At 46.3% G+C, this 12,869-nt stretch overlaps 1 protein-coding gene across 1 annotated transcript in view; it reads left to right on the top strand.

The window, feature by feature from the left end:
- KDM4A (lysine demethylase 4A) overlaps window positions 1–12,869 on the top strand; it is a 1,237,605-nt gene that overhangs the window by 989,312 nt on the left and 235,424 nt on the right. The window contains exon 20 of the mRNA XM_069642410.1: window positions 10,456–10,626. Within this exon, the coding sequence (XP_069498511.1) occupies window positions 10,456–10,626 (171 nt within the window). The remainder of the gene's footprint in view (window positions 1–10,455; window positions 10,627–12,869) is intronic.

Here is a 12,869-nt window from a genome sequence, read left to right as displayed (position 1 = left end):
GATCTAAATTGGTCCAAGTTGGAGGGTAGAATTTGGAGGGGGGCAATGAATTTACCGTGGCATTTGCGTTATTAATTTGGACTAAAATCCTTAGGCTGCTTGGCAGAATGGAAACTGCTCTCCCTCTATAGAGAGATTATAAATCCTAAAGTAGGCTCTCAATATGAGGATATTAAAGTGCACCATGGTTGTTTAAAATCCAGCAGCCTGCGGGGATTAGAACTGAGTAGAAACTGTCCTAGCCAAACTAGATCTAGGTCAGGAATTACTGGTTGGCAACCCCCTGAAGATAAAATGGGAGTTGGAAGTGATGTGCTGGATAGAAACCACTGCGAAAGTAAGATCATCACTCCCGCAGAACACATTCCTGGTTATAGACAAAAAACTAGGATTTCTCCCACGATATCTAGACAAATTCCCAGACGAAAAAATTTGAAATACCTTTCTTAGCGTTAGGCTGAATATTCTGCCAACTGGGGAAATACTACATATTCGAAAACAAGGGGAGAAAGCAGTGATGCAGTGTGAGGGGTTCGCAGTTTCAGCAAACCAGTCCCTCAAGCATCTACTAATGGATTGCGGAGGAACATGGTACAGAAGGGTTAAAAAGCTAGGAACATTTGTGGAAAAGATTGAGTGGTTAACATCGGAGAATATGTGGCATAGAATATCGGGCCAGGAAGTCCAGCTGACAGCAGCGGTGGTAAGCCTATTAAGGTCCCTACACCTCATTGAGAAAGGTAAATCACCATCAAGTTAGGGTGAGAAGGGTGAAACTGGAAGGCAAGGCAACAAGCCAATTCATCTATAGAAAAGTGACATTTTAGATACAGTCCTAAGCTTTTAAAGAACCAAGAAGAAAGAAGGGAGGCCCTAGCTTGGGGGGAGAGGTTCAGGTAGGGAAAGTGGGAAGTAACCATTCCTATAAAGGGAGTTGTCTGATCTCCGGCCCGTCTGGGACTCCCCCAAGAATAGGGGGGAGGGGTCTGACTCCCCAAGAATAGGGGGGAGGGTTCTGACTCCCCAAGAATAGGGGGGAGGGGTCTGACTCCTTGGTGTTTTATTGAATAATGAAATGTGAGGACTTTCATTTTGTACTAAATTGTAAAGGTTTGTTTCTATTTGTAATAAGAAAATAAACCAAATACAAATAAAAAAATTCAAAAACAATATAATATATTTGACCAAAGGTCGATGGAACAATTAGCAATGTCTCTGGACGAGCTCTGCATAAGGCGACCAGTATGCTGGGCGGAAAAAAACAATCTGAGGGACCTCGACGCGTGAGAGATTTTGGGTACACTACATGTCACGTAGAGAATGGCAGAACATATCTAAGGTAAGTAATAACTTTACAGATAATTTTCAGAATGCCAGAACATTTCCAAGTTAAGTAAAATAACCTTGCATATAAGTTTATAAGTGGCAGAACACTTTCAAGGTAAGTAAGAACTTTTGTAACTGTTCACTCTAAGAGCTACAGTTACCAACTAACAAGCAAGTACATTTTTCAATGCTTGTTTGACGTTTCAAGGCAGACCCCTTTAATTATCCAGCCCTTCCCAATTCTATGGCATGAGTTCTCTGAGGCAGAAGAGGGACCCTAGTGGTCTAGGAGCCAGCTGTAGGCAGGGTGAAATAGGGCTCAGTTGCAGGCAAAGTCAGAGTTCCTGAGGAAGACTGTTCAAACAAGTAAGTATTCTACTATTAAAGTTAGTTGAGGGTCCAGGGACTTATGAGAAGACTCCCTAGGAGGATTCCGCAGGGACCCTGGGTGTACTGGATGAGATGACTCCCAATCACAAGAAACACCCCAAAGCTACAAGGTAAGTAATACCCAAGCCAACACAGTACCTCAGCACAGAAGAAGAGTTTGCAGCAGGAGGACTTTAGGATACCTGGTCATGAAAACTGAAGCCAGGACCCTGGAAGGACTTTTGAAGCAAGGTCCAACAGAGAGGGCCCCAGACAAGAGTTTCTTCATGGCTGGATGCGGCTCTGTGGTTTTGGCGCCATTATCAGGAGGTTCCTAGACATAAAATCGAAATCAATAAAATCGAAAGTCAAAATGTCGAAAAAATAATCTCGAAAAAAAAGTCGAATTTTTTTTTAATACGTTTTTTATTCGAAATGGGCGGGTTCCCCCCCAACCCCCCTTTTTTCTATTTTTTTTTTATTTTACCCCTTTTTTTTACTTACCAAACCCAAAAAAAATATATAAATAATAAAAAAACAAATTAGACTTTTTTTTTCGACATTATTGATTCGACTTTTTTGTCATTCGACTTTATTTTTTCGATATTATGACTGGACACCTTATCAGGAGCCAGAAGAAGACTGAATATCACTGGTTGGATTCTCATCGTTTGCAAGGTCCAGCACTTTGGTTAGGGGACTTTTCAGACTCGCTTCACGTTTCTGGAGGTCCAGCGGGATGCCCACAAAGTTTCAGAAAGTTTGAGAATTCGGAAGACCGTGCACCGCACAATGGGTCGGGTTCCCAAGGTATTGGGGTGTTGCAGCCCCACAAGGTTGCAGCACGACGTGGGATGGCTCAATGCAGGTCTTCTTGAGTCTAGTGGGTCTCACAAGGCTTTGGGTAAGGTTCGTCTGTTTCAGGATCCCCAGGTCGAGTTGAAGGAAGGGTAACAGATGTCCCCGGTTACACAGGTTCTGCGGTCGGTGGAAATCCCCTACGCTGCGTTTTCTTCATCCTCTTCGATTTCAGGTCGAGTGGTCGACTAACTCTTCATCTTCCAGGATCTGCATTTTATGCAGGAACCCAGCCAATCAAACAGACTTGCAACATTCAAACTTGAGGGGTTTGCAGTCCTTTCAGGACACCCAGCCTCCTAGTTTGAACTGGATTCTCAGTCACGCTGGAAGACAAAGGGCGGCAGAATTTTGTACTCCTCCCTCGCTTCCTACACCCATGGGAGCCTTTACCAGGGCTGTGGAAACACCCCGTCGTAAAGGTTCACCGAATTAGTTAAAAGGTTCACTGCCACCAGTCATTAAAGGTAAACTTGTCCTTGTAACATAAATGTTAATTAAAAGGAGAAAGGGGATACAATTTATCTCCCCAGCACTCCACATAAGGTAAGGTGTGCTGTTTCACCTAATGAAATGTAAAAGGGATACACAGATCCTTTTTACCCTTGGGAACTGTAGTTCTCTCAAGGTTAGCCAGAGAAAGTTAAAAGGGGAGCCCCAATGGCAACCCAGCTACAATAGGCAGTATCTGCCAAAAAAAGTGTCGGAGGATACAATTATGGAGAGTCTTAAAAATGACACCCATAAAAAGAGTAAAAGATTCTGTGAGTGTGGAATAAGGTTCCCACTCACTGAGGTAAAGGGAAAATAATCTACCAGTCAAGCAAAATGTCCTGGTGTCGACACAGGTCAGGAAGATTTATCATTGCTATGAACATCTTTGAATAGATACAGTCCTTCCTGTCCCACCTTGTCCAGGATTCATTGGGGAGAGGCTTTTTCATCTCCAGCCCCCATTCAGTGCAGTTTTCCTCAGGGAGCCTGCATGTCTCCAGTGCCACTATTGCGCGAACAACTATACTGTCAAGGCTAGATTATTGTAATGCCCTGCTAACTGGTGCATACAACACATGCTTGCAGAAATGCAAAATCAGCCGTATGCATCATTATGAAATCCCAAGAACAATAGGTGAGATCTCCACTGGGTGCGCAATTGGAAACATCTTATTTTAGATAAAATCGAACCTCTTCTTGACCATGCAATTGACTTTATGGTTTCATTTTCCCTTCAAGATATGTCCCGCGGCCTATCAACTTATTTGGACTGCATTGCTAATACCCTGGCTCCCCAGAGACCAAAAAAAAAATCTCCGTGGGGAAACATAGTAAACAATGGTTTTCTAAGGAGCTTCAAAAACATAAATCCCTGAACCTGAAGTCTTTCCACAATTGGAAAGCCAGTCCCAGTTCTTCATCTCTGGTCTCCTATAAAATAGCCTCTAAAACATACAAATCTGCGATAGTGGATGCAAACAAAAACTACCATAATATCAGAATCCAAAATGCAAACTCGGATGTTAAAGAACTCTTTAAAATTCGGAAAGAACATGAGAACACTCCCCAGCCACAGGCGCCCTTACTATCACAAGACACTAATTGGTGCCAACAGGTCCAAAACGGAATGCAAAACAAACCTTTGGGCATCAGAGAGGACATATCCCTAAAAAAGGATGCCTCATTGTTAGCCCCGGGCCCCAGTGGCCACAAGCTACCCACCAGAAATATCTTGATAACGCCATATAATTTCCACTCAATTTCGGAGTCGGAATTGAAGATGGTGGTCTAGCAGTTGAAGGCCACGAGAGGCAAGGGTGACCCCTGTTCTTCCTTGATAATTAAGTCATGTCCCCCTGACCTTTTAAAGGATATTTGTGAATGTCTCGCTACTGGAGGGAAATGTTCCAGATGAACATGCCTGGGTTACAAAAAAAAACAGGGTTGGCAGCGGATAATCTGCTAAACTACAGACCCATAACAAACATGCCGTTCTTGTTAAAAATCTTGGATAGGGTCGCTTATAGCCAGATTTCACAACATCTGAACCAGTTCCCCATACTGAACCGTCGGGATTCAGACAAGGGTTTGGCACTGAGACTTCCTTACTGGAGTTGAAGTCCAGACTTCTCCAGCATGGGGTCTGGCATGGATCCACATGCTCATAAATATTCCCCGTCGTCAGGCTGGGAATCCTCGTTAAAGAAAAAATCAGTATCAGTTTCGTTTCTGATCTGTCTTTCTTAGTAGTAACCAATCACTGGTCTCTGGGTCATACTGTCCCCAGCCAATGACTGCCCTCTCCCTAGGCCCCGCCCCTGGCAGCCATCCTCAGATTTTTACCGCACAATCAAGTTTTGGGAGTCCTTGTGCTATAGCTCTCAAGCTTTTACTGTGTTTTGCGCTTTTTTAAAGCGATTTATCCCATTTTTCGGTTTAATCGAGACTCAAGCTCCACCGTTTCTACTTCCGATCAACGGGGACCCGTTTTGGATTTATCTACGCCCCTCAAGGGTGAAGTTTACGCTTCTTGGAGGATTCCATAAGTTTCTGAGGCCTACCTCGCGGACGAGAAGAACATGGCCTAGGAGAAGGGAAGCCCGACTCCCGGCAAACTGTTCAGGATCTGTCCTGCATGCAACCTACAAAATGTGTTCAAGGAGGACGAGCATTCGAAATGCCTTTACTGCCTCCACGAGGACAAAACGCACGTGGAGAAGGACTGTACGTTTTGCATGAACATGTCAGATCGGACTATAAGGGATCGTCTGACCCGTCTCTCCAACTGGCTGGAAGGCAAGAGCCCAGCAGGTGAGAAGAAGTTCGAGCGGTCTTCTAAGTCCTGTAAGGGCGTCCCGGCGACGGGGGCCCAACAGAAGGCAAAGCTCCGCGGGCACCGGAAGCGCCGAACGGTCTGGCTCGTGGAAGAGAAAATCGGAGAACCCGGTTAAGCTTCTGAAAGAGGCCCCGGTTGATCTCGAAGGATCAGGCCGAAGGGGAGCGGACGTGGCCAGAGTGAGGTCCATCAAGTCCCTTCTAGGGAGGATGTCCTCTTGCATCTATCTGGTGGGCCTGTGCAGGCTTCGGATGCGTCCTCTGCAGGAGTTCCTCGACGCCCGTTGGATGCAAGCGACGGCCAGCTTCGAGGACAAGATCTCGCTCAACGAAGTATTCCGCCAAGCAATTCGATGGTGGGGCACCCGCGCGCATCTCGCAACGGGCACAGACTTTACCCGCGCGCATCTCGCAGCGGGCACAGACTTTCAGAGCCCAGCATACCAGGTGACGGTGACGACGGATGCCTCCCTGGAGGGGTGGGGAGTGCTCACCGGAGATCTTCACGCGAGAGGCCTGTGGCTTCCGGAGGAGAAGCCGCTCCACATCAATATACTGGAGCTCCGAGCAGTGTTCTGGGCCCTCAAGTCATTCCTCCTGTCCCTCAAGGGCAAGGTGGTGAGGATCTTCACCGACAACGCCACCACGATGTTCTACATCCGGAAGCAGGGAGGAACCAGATCCCCAGCCCTGTCCAAGGAAGCCCAGGATCTGTGGCACTGGGCCGTTGCCCAGGGGATGTTTCTGGTACCTCTTCATCTAGCAGGGATAAAAGACACCATCCCCGACTCACTCAGCAGGGAGCTGCGCTCGTGCCACGAGTGGGAACTACGCCAGGTCCAGGTGGATCGGATCTTTCAATGGTGGGGCAAACCCCAGATCGACCTGTTCGCGACGGCGACAAACTCTAAGTGCCAGAGGTTCGCCAGCAGGTTTGCACAACCGAGGAGCATGGGCAATGCTTTCTCGTTCCCTTGGGACGGCCTGTTCCTGTACGCGTTCCCTCCGTTGCCGTTGCTGCTCCGTCTCATCAACCAGCTCAAGAGGTCCAGGTGTAGGATGATCCTCGTCGCACCGGTGTGGCCGAGGTAGATCTGGTTCCCGGACCTTCTGGACTTGTCAGCGTCCCCACCTATCAAGCTGGCGACGGACGCGGATCTTCTCTCCAGAGAAGGAGGAGCCATTCTTCATCACGACCCGGAGTCGCTGAACTTGCAGGCTTGGCTCCTGCCGCACTAGAGTTTGGAGGGTACGGTATCCCGGCGGACTGCAGAGAGGTTCTTGCAAAAGCCAGGGCGTCCTCAACTCTCAAATGCTATGGACATAAGTGGAAGAGGTTCTCTGTCTGGTGCCGTGCACAGAAGATTAACCCTCTGCGGATTACGGCCCCTCAAGTGTTGCCGTACCTACTGTCGCTGGCCAAAGCTGGACTGGCTCACGCCTCCATCAAGATACATCTGGCTGCCATTTCCCGATACACCAGAACTACAGGACGGGCGTCCTTGTGGTCTCATCGCCTGGTGAAGGAATTCATGAAAGGACTATTCTGATCGTTCCCGCCGGTGAGGGCCCCTGCCCCGGCGTGGGAGCTCAGCGTGGTGCTGACCAGGCTCATGGGTGCCCCATTCCAGCCCATGCATTCGGCCCGTTGAAGTTCCTGTCTTGGAAGATATCATTTCTTGTGGCCATCACCTCCGCACGACGAGTGGGAGAGATCCAGGCCCTATCTTGCAAGCCTCCATACTTGACTTTTCACGACACGAGGGTGGTGCTGAGGACGCACCCCTCCTTTATGCCCAAGGTGCCGTCAGACTTCCACCTCAACGAACCCTTGGTGTTGCCAGTTTTCTTCCCGTCGCCTTTGTCGCCGGCCGAGAGGACTTTGCACTCGCTGGATGTGGCTAGAGCGCTGAAGTTCTACGTGGACCGCACAAAGAGTTTTCGGAAGACATCACAGCTGTTTGTGAACTTTGGACCTGTGAATCAGGGGAAGGCTCTCTCGAAGGCTTCCATTTCATGATGGCTCTCTGGCTGCATCATGCACTGTCACCAGTTGGCAAACCGACCGCTGCCTGGCCGTCTGAGAGCCCATTCGACCAGAGCGATCGCTGCTACCATGGCATTCCTGTCTGGTGTGCCCTTGCTGGACATCTGCAGGGCTGCTACGTGGAGGTCGATGCACACCTTCACAAGATTCTACTGCATCGATCGGGACTCCAGGGAGGAGTCCAGGGTCGGCCAAGCAGTGCTGCGCAACCTGTTCGCTTAAGGTGAGCCTGGTGAGGAGGTAAGAGATGCTTAATGTTGAGTTGTTGTATTGCTTAATATGGAGTCTGTTGCCACCTCCCGTGGTTGTGCATGTGTATACTGCTATGTATTCTTATATTCATGAGCATGTGAATCCATGCCAGACCCCATGCTGGAGAAGGAACAAGTTACTTACCTGTAACTGTTGTTCTCCAGCATGGGTCTGGCATGGATTCACATGCGAACCCTCCCTCCTTCCCCTCTGCAGCTCTTCACTTGGTCAGACTGCCACTTTACGTGCTACCAAATCTGAGGATGGCTGCCAGGGGAGGGGCTTAGGTAGAGGGCAGTCATTGGCTGGGGGAAGTATGACCCAGAGATCAGTGATTGGTTACTACTAAGAAAGACGGATCAGAAACGAAACTGATACTGATTTTTTTTCTTTACCGAGGATTCCAGGCCTGACGGGGAATATTCATGAGCATGTGAATCCATGCCAGACCCATGCTGGAGAACAACAGTTACAGGTAAGTAACTTGTTCCTTATTTTTGTCTCATGTTGGGACCAGGCGCCTTCATCTCCCAGGCAAATGTGGAATCCATAGTAAGAGCTATTATCGGGGCAAAGATCGACTATTGCAGCAGCCTCGTCAGTCTTTGCAAGGCCGATTAAAACAGACTCAAAGTGGTACAGAACCGAGTAGTTAGAGTGGTTGTTGGCTTATCTCGCAGCGACCACGTTTCAGGCGCAAGACGCTCCTTGCATTGGCTCCCAGTGGAGTCCTGGGCCAGGTTTAGATTGCTGGTTATCACCATTAAATGTAGACTTGGCCTAATGACCTCTTTACGTATAGAGGGTTAACGGCAGGTCTCTAAAGTCCAGCAATCAGAACTACCTATTTCTCCTGCATTGCAGAACGAAAAAGGCTGAAAATTGAGCCTTTTTCATTGCTGCTCCTAAATCGTGGCACCAGTTGTCGCCAACTCTTAAGAGGCCACCCTTCCCTGACGGCCTTCAAGAAAGGCTTGAAGACCTGGCTGCTCTCATGAACTACCCCAGGGATTTGTTAAGTTTCTTAGTTTGCTCAGCAGGAGAAATGCTCCTATTTGTTTCTATGTTTTTGTTCCACCTCATCCGTGCCCTTACGCCTCAGGGTCCATGGCTGCGCATTACAAATAACTTAAAGTACAAATGTGCAGGTTCGCATCAACTTTAAAGTAGGCACCCTTGTACATCGCTGTCTCTTTGGCAGTGTCTTTAGTCTCCCTCTATACTTGACCAGATCAATGCGCTCCTCCAATCTGGTGCAGGTCAACTGCCCTAGATATAAACGCTCAAATGGCCTAGGAGAATCATTTCCGGTTAGCAATGCTAAATTCTGGAATGCTCTGCCTCTAAAGCTAAGACTGGAAGAGAATACAAGGGCTTTCCACAGAGAATTATAAAGATTTCTCTTTCAAGTAATTGATTGGCCACAATTCTGTTGGGCACCCGTAGGATCTTGATTGTCCTGTCTATCTGGTTCTTCAACTCATGTAATTGTGCGCCCTGATGCCTGCAGGCTGTTCGGCGCATTATATATATATATATATATATATATAAATGGACAATCAAGATCCTACGGGTGCCCAACAGAATTGTGGCCAATCAATTACTTGAAAGAGAAATCTTTATAATATATATATATATATATATATATATATATATATATATATATATATATATATATATATATATATATATATACACAAATAAAAACCTGTCCAGGAGAAGGGAGTCATTCTCCTGGACCCCTCTTTTTCTTTGAGCCTTTTTGACCAGTGGTAGGGACAGAATAAGGCTGTTTTGAACAGTGGACAATTTTATTACTTTGGACACACTCAATGATGACGAGTACCCTAGTTAGATTAGCGTTAGGTAGGGCAAACACTGTATTATTGGGGATAGACAGACTTTTTACTTCATTATTCACATAAAAATTATTGCTAAAATGCCACCTTCCTCTGACCTACCACACTGTTCACTAACTAGGAACACTCTCATTGGGCGTTTTCTGAAAATCTGTTTTAACAGCAGCTAGTAGCTGGTATGTTTGTTTTCTTCTGTGTGGAACTCTTACTTGTCTGCCTTGGCTTGCTTGGCTGTCTCTAATTGTTCACTGTATTTCAACACCAGGAATCAGGCTCTGGTAGCCTAGGTCTGACTTACTGTCCAGCCTACGCTTCCTTGATAGTTTTGGTAAGACCAAGTATGAAAATCCCCTCTTAATCATCCAAGTTGACCTCTAAAGACCCTCTGCCCCCTTTAGAGGCTGGATATGAAAATCGCTTCCAGTTTTGATGAATAGTGGGTGTTCTGCGGTGTAGGTTGATAGGTAACACCCTACCAACTGAAAGCTGCAGCAGGACAAATCCTTCAGAGGTGCTTAAAACTCACCTTTCCAAAAGCTGTCCATGCCATATTGGTCAATTATTTGTTTATTCAGTTGTTTATTGTGAACTGAGCTTGTGTGTTCTGTAACCAAGATTGACGTTGCTTGAAGGCCTGTGCAGAGATTACTGGCATTCAACCTCTGTATGACAAATCTTTGATTCATTTTGTTCGACAGAGTATTCGCTGATCCAGAACCTTGAGATTTTTTGGCTAACAAAAACAGTTATGAGTTGTGGGCCATAGTTAAAAGTGCTAATTTCCTCATTCCGTTTGACGCTGTGATATTTACAGGTGTTATTTTGTTATTTTGTAGAGAATTGTTGCACTGCAGTGTATGAAAATAAAGTAGGATCTGTTCTTTTGCTAATATTTAATGTCCCCTTCTGTTCCAGCCTGTCAAGCCCTCACAGACAGAGCTTGAAGTTGGCCAGCCTGTTATAAGCAAGCATAAAAATGGGCGCTACTACCAGTGCGAGGTTATCAAGCGGATGAAGGAGACGTTCTATGAGGTCAATTTTGATGATGGCTCCTTTAGCAGCGACTTGTACCCAGAGGATATAGTGGTATGTTATTTTTATATTGGCATATCAAATCCCTGAAGTGGTTCACAACTGTGTCATGCGAGTACTGCTCTTTATGATCGAGAGGTTGAATTGTGTACCTGGCTAAAATCTCTGATAATACTACATAACTATGTTGGTATGAAAGGGCCCTTTGGAGCTGTAGGACTTCTCAGTAAGAAGGTAGGGCAAGGATTGTTGAAATGCAGATGATTTAGGGCCTAATTCATAGAAGTGATTTATAATGGCCCAATCCCATAGGATAACGTTCTGTGAATCGGGGCCTTAATCTCTTACCATCTGCTCAGCACTAATAAATGATGTCTTGTGATTGGAGGAATCAATACCTGATCAAGAGTTTACCATCAGTATACATGCACAACATGAGGGATCATATTAGACCAAATCTGGCAAGCATCACTTCACTAGCAGTTCATTTTGTAAAGGCGTAACAACTAGAGGTAGTAATTTACAACCAACAACAAATACTTTGTAGAATGAAGATTGTCTTTGAATGTGTTAGGGGGATGGAAGAACATCGATTTCTCCATGAGTGAATGTTAGGAAGGTTTTCTCTTGGAGCAACTTTTCCTCCTTATTTTACGGATCCCCAAACTTGCTTTTTTTTGCTCTTTGTTCTGACTTTTTGCAGTTCAGCTTCACTTACTTTGCTCAAGTGTTATTGGGAAACGGACTAGTCCCTCGGACTGTAAGTACTGCAAACTTTTTCCCTTCGTTTTATGACTATCTGTTTGTGTAATTTTTTTACTATTGCACACCGCATTTTCCAATGCAGTGCAATGGGGATACTTTTGTTTCACCCTATACTACTCTCAAAGGGATTTATGGTTTCTTTCAGATGTACCTAAAGACAAAGTGGTGGCAGCAGTTACTTTTTCTCTACTTTAACTGGATTTTAAATGTGGCAAGTGTACTAACATGGCCATGCCAAAAGGTTCATTTGTTCTTTGGACATCTTGTCTTTTTGCCTTATTCCTGCCTTCTCATGTCAGGAAAATCCTTTTATGGGCATGCATTTGCCAAGGAAAGCTGTGCTTTTTGTGCGCTAGTGTAGGGCCTGTGTGTTGTAAGCCAGGAAGTGCGTTGGGACTGGTTGGTCCCAATGCACACACTGGTTTCTGCATGTCTTGAGTGTATGCATGAATTTCACCAACAATGGTCCGTGATTGGACCACTGCTGGGGGGGCGAGTGAGCGGCAGATTTTCATTGGTTTGGCTGAGCGACTGTGCTAATATGTTTGTTTTTCCATAAGAGGAGTCCTGCAGTCATTCCCAGAGATCCTGTGAGGGGCAAAGGATCCTGCATAACCGTGAAGACTTTGGAAGACCCTTGGGCCGATCCTTAAGAGGCCTGACAAGCAACCTTTGCTGCAGTCCCAGTGGACCCTGTCTGGCTACTGATTTTAGAAGCCCTTCATTGGTGCTTAGACCCTCTGGAGTGCTGGGAACAACCATTCCAGGTGCCTTCTCTGTGTCCTGCCATTTGGAGTCTTCGGAAGCATTCCTGGGCCATCCAGTGGACTGTCCAACTCCAATTTGGACCACTGAGGTAACAGCGTTGCTGTTCTGAATTTCGGCCTGGACCTGCAGGGGTCTTCAGCTTGTCCTGTAGGTAGCCTCTCTGCAAAATGTCGGCGTTGGAGCATCCAAGGGTGCCGAGATAGAAGACGTCCTTCTTTCGCGACATCTGTGATGCTGTGTCAGGAGTCTGGCCGGAGAGCACAAGGCAAACGCTATGTTTCACAGTATGTACTATAGATATGGGGAGATTCCTGGGGCAATATAGGTTATAAAACAAACATGGTACATACTAAGCTGATCTGAGTTAAAACAGGTATTCAGGTGCAGTAAGTAAGGAGACATAGAGAAAGCAAATATCAGCAAATATACTGTGCAGCACAGATTGATTCGAATAAAGGGTGTACTGCAATATGATAAGGGGTCTCGAGGGATTAGGGAAAGCCCTTTTCATCGGGATCAGCAGACACTCTTAAATGTCCGACAGCATCGCCATGAGTTAGATGTGCCGAAGAGATTGTTGTACTCGGGTTAAGGATAAAACTGTAGACCATATACTGAGGCCGGTAAGGCTCAACGGACTAGACCAAGGCAACAGAAGTGTTTCCCTTATCTATCTGAACAGAGACCATCCCAGGGGTTACACTGTAAATGGATACATGGTGGAGGCACAACAGTGGACCAAGATGTAATACAGGTGGAAAGCA

The sequence above is a fragment of the Ambystoma mexicanum genome, chromosome 1q (genome assembly GCF_040938575.1).
Source record: "Ambystoma mexicanum isolate Mex_15411 chromosome 1q, UKY_AmexF1_1, whole genome shotgun sequence".
Lineage (NCBI taxonomy): Eukaryota > Metazoa > Chordata > Amphibia > Caudata > Ambystomatidae > Ambystoma > Ambystoma mexicanum.
The sequence above is the reverse complement of the archived record's forward strand: the minus strand, read 5'-3'. Positions and strand labels throughout refer to the sequence as shown.